The sequence below is a fragment of the Chrysochloris asiatica genome, unplaced genomic scaffold (genome assembly GCF_000296735.1).
Source record: "Chrysochloris asiatica unplaced genomic scaffold, ChrAsi1.0 scaffold00178, whole genome shotgun sequence".
Lineage (NCBI taxonomy): Eukaryota > Metazoa > Chordata > Mammalia > Afrosoricida > Chrysochloridae > Chrysochloris > Chrysochloris asiatica.
This window is the reverse complement of record NW_006408696.1, coordinates 604,571-612,128: the sequence shown is the minus strand read 5'-3', so window position 1 is coordinate 612,128 and position 7,558 is coordinate 604,571. Positions and strand designations below refer to the sequence as shown.

Below are 7,558 nucleotides of genomic sequence, written 5' to 3'. Positions count from 1 at the left end.
AAAAAAAAAAAAAAGAACATCATACAGGAAGAAAGCAAAAGGTCATTGATAAGACAGGAAAGAAAGAAAAGACAAAAATGTATATCAGAAGAGGCTCTGAATTTGCTCTGGAGCATAGAGAAGCTAGAGCCACTGGAAGAAATGAGTAAGTTAAAGAGCTGAATAGAAAATTTCAAAGGACAGCTCTAGAAGACAAAGTAAAGTATTGTAATGAAATGTGCAAAGGCCTGGAGTTAGAAAACCAAAAGAGAAGAACACACTCAACAATTCTCAAGCTGAGGGAACTGAAGAAAAAACTCAAGCCTGGGGTTGCAATACTGAAGAAATCTATGGGCTAAATACTGAATGGCGCAGAAAACCTCAAAAGAAGATGGAAAGAATACACAGTCACTAATACCAAAAAGAAATGATGAATGTTCAACCATTTAAAGAAATAGTATATGATCAAGAACCGATGGTCCTGAAGGGAGAAATCCAAGCTGCACTGAAGGTATTGACAAAAAACAAGGCTTCCAGAATTGATGGAATACAAATTGAAATCTTTCAACAAATTCATGCAGCACCAGAGAAACTCACTCATCTATAAGAAGACATTTGGAAGACAAACTGATTGGAAGAGATCCATATTTATGTCCATTTCAAAAACAGGTGACCCAACAGAATGTGGAAATCATTGAACAATGTAATTACTATCACATGCAAGTAAAATTTTGCTGAAAATAATTGAAAAATGATTGCAGGAGTACATTGACAGGGAGCTGCCAGAAATTCAAGCTGGATTCAGAAAATGTCATGGATCTAGAGATATCGTTACTGACATCAGATGGATCATGGCTGTGAGGTGAATGAAAATATCATGACTTGTATCGGGCACACTTTTGTCTTCAAAATGACATCTTTGCTTTTAACACCGTAAGAGCAATCTTTTGCATCAAATTTGCCCAACGTGGTTTGATTTCTTGATTGCTGCTTCCATGGGCAATGGTTGTGCATCTGATTAAAATGAAATCCTTGACAATTTCAATATGTTATCCATTTATTACGATGTTATTTAATTGGTCTATGTGTGAGGATTTTTGTTTTCTTTACATTGAGGTGCAATCCATACTGAAGACTGTAGTTTTTGATCTTCGTCAATTAGCATTTTAAGTCTTCTTTGCTTCTAGCAAGCAAGCTTGTGTCATCTGTATTTTGCAGATTGTTAATGAGCCTTCCTCTAAACCTGATGCTACATTTTTCCCAATATAGCTTGGCACCTTGGATTATTTGCTCAGCATACAGATTGAGTAGGTATGCTGAAGGTATACAACCATGACACATACCTTTCTTGATTTTAAGCCAGGCGTGTCCCTTTGTTCTGTTTAAACAACTGTCTTTTCACCTATGTTTAGGTTCTGCATGAGCATGATTAAGTGTTCTGGAATTTCCATTCTTTGGAATATCATCCAAAATATGTTATGATGCACATAGCCAAATGCCTTTGAATAGTCTATAAAACACAAGTAAATATCTTTCTCTGGAGTCCTGATGGTGTAATGGCTTATGCATTGAGCTGTTAATCTCAGTGTCTGTAGTTCAAGTCTACCAGTCATTCTGCAGGAGAAAGATGAAGCTTTCTGCTCCCTTAGAGATTTACAGCCTCAGAAACCCTACTCAGGGTTCCTAAGAATCCGAGCTGACTTGATGGCGTACAATACACATCTTTTTGGTATTCTTTACTTTCAGCCAAGAGCCATCTGTTTTCAGCAGTGATATCCCCTGTTTCAGATCCTTCTCTGAATTTAGCTTGAATTTCTGGCAGTTCTTTGTCAATATACTACTGCAAGCATTTAAAAATTTTTATCTTTGGCAAAATTTTTCTTTGTGTGTCATATTAATGTAATTGTTCAATCATTTCTGCATTCTGTTAGAACACTGTTCTTTGGAATGAGCACAAATGTGGAAATCTTCCAGTCGGCTGGCTAGGTAGCTGTCTTCTAAATTTCTTAGCATAGATAATTGAGCATTTCCAGTGCTGCATCAGTTTGTAAAAACATTTCAATTGGTATTTCATCAATGCTATGCCTTCAGTGAAGGTTGGACTTCCTTCTTCAACACCAATCAGTTTTTGGTCATATGCCACCTCCTGAAATGGCTGAATGTTGACCAATTCTTTTTGGTGCCGTGACTCCATGAATCCATTCCATCTTCTTTTGATGTTTCCAGTTTTGGCCAATATTTTGTCTATAGAATCTTAATGCAATTGCTCTTGTCTAAGATGGGGAAGATTGCGAGAGGAGTGAGTTAGAGATTAGAAAATCCAGAGTCAAGTATTGGATATGTTGAGTTTGAGATGTTTGTTAATACCCAAGTGAAAGTGTCAAGTAGGAAGCTGAATATATGGATCTGGTGTTCAGGGGAGCATTCTGGTCTAGACTAGCCCACCAATTGGATAATTCTGCCCTGACTTGGACATACAAGTTCATTGTAGACCAAATGGATGTACCTATTTGAAGAATTGCTACAATGAATGGACAGGAAGGAGCAAGAACTTGGTGCTGACCTCTGGTTTCCTCTGCCAGTTCTCCTTTACCTGCTGACCCTACAGATGCTCACCCGCAGCCCAGCAGCTCCTATCTCCCCAGCTGAACCCATCAGACAAGCCTATAGTCTGGCCCTCTACATGCAGAAGAACACATCGACACTGCTACAGACTTATGTGAGTGATGCTGGGTGTGAACAGGGGACAAGGGTATGACTAGCCCTGGGTAGAGGAAACAGCAACTCCAAGAAAAGGCTCCCCTGGGAGTCCAAGAGGACAGGCTCTATTACCTGGAGACACACTTACACGAATGCTATCACTGAATGGCTGTGTGACTTGAGCCAAGTCATTGCTCCTCTCTTGGCCTCAGCTTTATTGAAAAATGGAATAGTGGTCTTGCTGTTATGAATCTCTCAGGACTGCTGCAATTTTCAAAGAAAATCACAAAGAGGGAAGGGCTTTACATAGCTAGACCAATTATTTCCGTAACATGTCATGCTGTGTGCTTGCTTACTTGAGCCCCATGCCAGGCTGAGTGCTCTACCCCCCTATCTTATTGACACTTCCAACAGTTTGGAGAAGTAGAATTATAATTCCATTTTACAGATGAGAAAACTGAACCTTAAAAATGGTGAAGAATTTGCCCATGGTTTCCACAGCTAATAACTGGCAGTGCCAGGATTTGAAACCAGGACTATGGAACATCCTGCTATTCATTTACCTCCCTCGTTTTTCAGGAGTTTAAACTTGGTAGTATTCTGGCTGGTGCTGACCCACAGATATTTCTAGTTTGGCCCATTTGGTGCTTGTTCAATGTATGAATATGAATGTCTTCCTTAAACATGCACAGAGATCCAGTTGGCCAAAGCTTCTACTTCCCACCTCTCCACCCTCTACTGCCTTCTCCCCAGTTACGTGATCTGTTTAGTCCCTGGCGTTGGTGGCTTTTCCACTGTACTATATTCTATATCCATGTGAAGTTATTCAACCCTGGTTCTAGTCCCATAGCTGCCGCTGTTCCTTCTCTGAGCCTTGGTTCTCCTACCTGTAAAATTCAGGTGAGAATGGGCAATCGATCGGCTAAGGGGCCTATTAATCTGCATGGAGATTCTGTGGATTTACGTCTGTGGAGGCAAGAATTTGATTGAGAAGGATCTCAAGTAAATTTAATAATGTTAATGATTTATTAATGTTTATTAAAAATTAGGAAGGAGCCCTGTTGACACAAGCTTAACTGCTAGCTGACAGAAGAGAAAGTTGAGGCAGTCTGCTTCTGTAAAGATTTACAGTCTTAGAAACCCTCCAAGGGAAAGATGAAGGTAGCAAGACACAGGGAGGAATACAAAAGTTAAAGTGAATAGAATTAAATACTGTTAACTAATGGTACATGAAGGGGATACTATCATTGAAATGAAGCAGAGTGTATTATTTGTTGACTGTGATACGGATGATCTGTTCTGTAAACCTTCCCTGAATTCACAATAAAAGATTTATTTTTAAAAAAAGAAAGGAAGAATCTCTCTGGGGCAGTGCTAGCCTGGCTTACAGAGTCTTTAGGAGTTGGCATCAATTTGACAGCACTGGGTTTCTTTTTTTGGCTTTGGGTAATACAATGAACAAACGTAAACAAGTTCTGTAAATAAAAAAGAAATAATAGTGCTGTGGTACTGTCGGAGAAGCACTAGGCTGCTAACAGCAAGGTCGGCAGTTCAAAACCAGCTGCTCTTTGGAAACCCTTTATAGAGAAGCTATGAGTCAGAACCAGCGGCACTTAGCTACAATAACAACTATATTGTCAGTAATGTATGTGTATTGAAAAGATCATAAATAATGTAACCAGTGTCTGTTTATATTGTTGCTGTTGTTAGGGGGGCTGTCAAATCAGCTCTGACTCATAGTGACCCTATATAGGGTTTCCAAGGCTATAAATCTTTATGGGAGCCAAGTAGCCTCATCTTTCTCCCAAGAAGCGGCTGGTGAATTTGAACTGCTGACCTTGGGGTTAACAGTCCAGTGTTTATTCTACAGTGCCACATCAGAACTCCTTCAATTCAATATTAATAGATCTATATTAATAATAAATAATGATGGCCCTTATTGTAAGCCAGATGCTGTGCTAAGCCATTTATATTTTATGATGGGCACACACATATATGATGGGGGTTCAAAAAGATGGAATTTTTCCATGAACTTTTTGAAGCCTCCATATATATATATTTGTTGTTGTTTTTAAGTACCATGGAGTCAGTTCCGACTCATAGCAATCCTATATAGGGAGCAGCTGGTGTCCAGGGAGCAGCTGGTAAGTTTGAACCACCAACCTTGTGGTCTAGTGTGCAAGGTTGGTTTGAACCCACAGTGCCACACCAGGATTTCATATATATACTGTTGTTGTTTATTACTGTCGAATCAATTCTGACTGATAGCAACTCTGTATAGAGTTTTGGAGGAGGGACTGGTGAGTTTGAACCGCTGACCTTGCAGTCCAGCGCATTAACCCACAATGCCATACCAGGAGTCCATATATATACTAGATGGCTTCAAAAAAACTGGAAAAATTCCTTTATTGTTCAATTCTATTTTTCCATGAACTTTAAAAGCCCCTTATATATAATTCCTTATCATGTTCACAATTAATAATGTTAGGTGCTGTTGAGTCAAGTTAGATTATTAGCAACCCCATGTGAAAGACTAGAAGTGCCCATAGGGTTTTCTGGCTTGTAATCTTTATGGGAGCAGATCACGAGTTCTTTCTCCAGCAGAGATGTGCTGGGTGTGTTCGAACTGTCAACCTTTCAGTTAGCAGTTGGGTGCTTAATTGTTGCATTTTATCCTTACGATAAAATGGGGATTATTAAGAAGCTTGTGATTCAAGGTTACCCAGATAGTACATGGAAGAGGTGAGATTGGAGCCCCGCCTACCTGCCTCATTCCTGCTTTCTGTTCCTCATACAGCTCGAGTACCAGGGCAGTCCCTTCAGTGACCCAGGCTTCTCAGCTCCTGAGCTCCAGCTTAGCAGTCTGCCTCCTGCGGCTGTCTCCTTCAAGACCTGGCATGCTCTGGAAGATGGGGAACGGCTGGGTCGTGCCCAGGAGGCCTTCCTGGCCTTGACCCAGCACCTTCAGCTTGTTGGAGACGACCAGATCGACTTGAATCCTGACAGTCCCATCCTGTTGGCCCAGCTTGGGGGTGCAAGACTCAGGTCCCAGGGACTTCTGGGCAACATGGCTGCCATCATGACTGCCTTGGGACTGCCCATTCCCCCAGAAGAGGACACTCTTGGGCTTGTCCCATTTGAGGCCTCGGCCTTTGAGAGGAAATGTCGGGGCTATATAGTGACCCGGGAATATGGCCACTGGACAGACAGAGCTGTGAGGGACTTGGCTCTGCTCAAGGCTAAATACCCAATATAGACAAGGTGGGACTTCCTGTCAGAGGATGCAACATTCCACCATTCATAATGAATGAAGTCTCCCTTGCTTCCTGATTAGAGGAGGTGCATCTTGTGTAGCAGACAGGATTTATGTCCCATGTCTTTGGGAATATTTCTTGTAAACCAGGTCTCTATTTCCTGTTGTCTAGGTCTTCCTACCCAGGTCTTATGGCTGACCTTCCAAATCTGGTGCCTCGCCAAAGCTACCGTTTCTTGGACTACAAATCCAGTGGTACTGATTGCAACCTTCCTGGGTGGAAGAAGTGCCTTTCTGAAGAGGCCTTGCTTCCCGCTCTACAGGGAAAGGGCAGTGGGTTTCCTTCCTGAGACCTTTCATTTCTAGCAGCTGCCTTCCTGTCTCCATCTACCTCACATACTGTATGAAGACATAGTCTTTCTGAGCAGGGAGGCCTCTCTTTTTGGAGAAGATTATTTTCTCCCCTAGTTTACCTCTTTGCCTGTGACATTGTTCCAACTTCCTGTCTCAGGGGCTTAATATCCTGACCAATTCTTGAAGCCCTAAGGACTTCATTTTGTGTCTGTTTTCTGCTCAGGAGCACATCCACGTTCTATTCTGCACTGATATATGTCCATGGTCCTGGGGCTTTCATGCAATTCCTATTTATACTATGTCCTGTGTCCTGGGGACTAGGTTGTACCCTAAGAATCCTATTTTCCTCAAAGTTCTCTTCCCATTGTTAGCAATTGTATACACAGGTAACTTTAGTTTTCTTTTTAATATGAAACATTTATAAAAATTAATTTATTCTCAGAAATAAAACTCTTTTTTTTAGGTGTGTAGGTGTGGCTTTGCTCTATATCTGGGGGGGGAGGGGGAATGGAGATGGAGGGACAGGGACAGGGCAGAGGGTGGTGACGGAGAGACCCAGTATCAAAAGGAGAGGCGGGCAGACCCATAGGGATGGGATAGCAGTGTATGGGGGCAGCAGCAAAGTAGCCTTGGGGGAAGATGTTTAAAATTTGTCTGGAATAGTCCTCCCACCACAGGGCCAGGAGGCACTTTCCTGACCAGGAGAAGGCAGAGGGAGAAAGAAAACAAATGAAACATATAGGTGAAAGTCATCTGTAATTTGTCACTTACTTGAGATGAGTCTGAGATATATAGACATATATATATAAGCCAGAGGGAGACAAGAGATGCCCTGAGAGGGTAAAGGCTACCAAGAGAGACTGAGGCTCAAGATGGAGAAAAACAGAGGCGAAAAACCAGAAAAACAGAGACAAGGAAGCCCATAGAGAAAAAGAGGAGAGCAAGACCATACAAATCAATTAGACACACACACACACACACACACAGAGAAATGAAGACAGCCAGATGAAATAAAGACATTCGGAGGCAGCAGTGTGAACTGCGCTCCGCATCTAACTTAGTTCAGGCTGGGCCCTCGGGCATCAGCTGGCCCAGGTCGCCCTCAGTGCGAGTCACCCACTCGCGGTAGAGACCGCACACACGGAACCCCAGAACCTTGGCCGAGAAGACACCTGCGGAGGCGGTGGCAGCTGGAGGCGCGTCGGGACTTGGCCCGCGGGCCGGGGTGCCGAGCGCCGCCAGCACGGCCTCCACGGCCGCTCCCAGGGCCCG

At 42.6% G+C, this 7,558-nt stretch overlaps 2 protein-coding genes across 2 annotated transcripts in view; one reads left to right on the top strand and one right to left on the bottom strand.

Annotated features, from left to right (window-relative positions):
* Window positions 1-2,509: 2,509 nt before the first annotated feature.
* Window positions 2,510-5,935, top strand: LOC102839771 (cardiotrophin-2-like). Its single transcript, XM_006871980.1, has 2 exons — window positions 2,510-2,698; window positions 5,477-5,935. Exons 1-2 carry the CDS (start codon window positions 2,510-2,512, stop codon window positions 5,933-5,935), a joined length of 648 nt encoding a protein of 215 aa, XP_006872042.1.
* Window positions 5,936-7,348: 1,413 nt separating this feature from the next.
* Window positions 7,349-7,558, bottom strand: part of CTF1 (cardiotrophin 1) — a 3,886-nt gene continuing 3,676 nt past the window's right edge. Inside the window, exon 4 of the mRNA XM_006871979.1 lies at window positions 7,349-7,558. Coding sequence (XP_006872041.1) covers window positions 7,349-7,558 — 210 coding nt within the window.

What these genes read in the sequence shown, in the direction of transcription:
- LOC102839771 (XM_006871980.1), top strand. Translation starts at nt 2,510, where the DNA reads ATGGACAGGAAGGAGCAAGAACTTGGTGCTGACCTCTGGTTTCCTCTG. An exon ending in CGACACTGCTACAGACTTAT is followed by an intron (nt 2,699 to 5,476) that starts GTGAGTGATGCT and finishes TTCCTCATACAG; the next exon opens with CTCGAGTACCAGGGCAGTCC.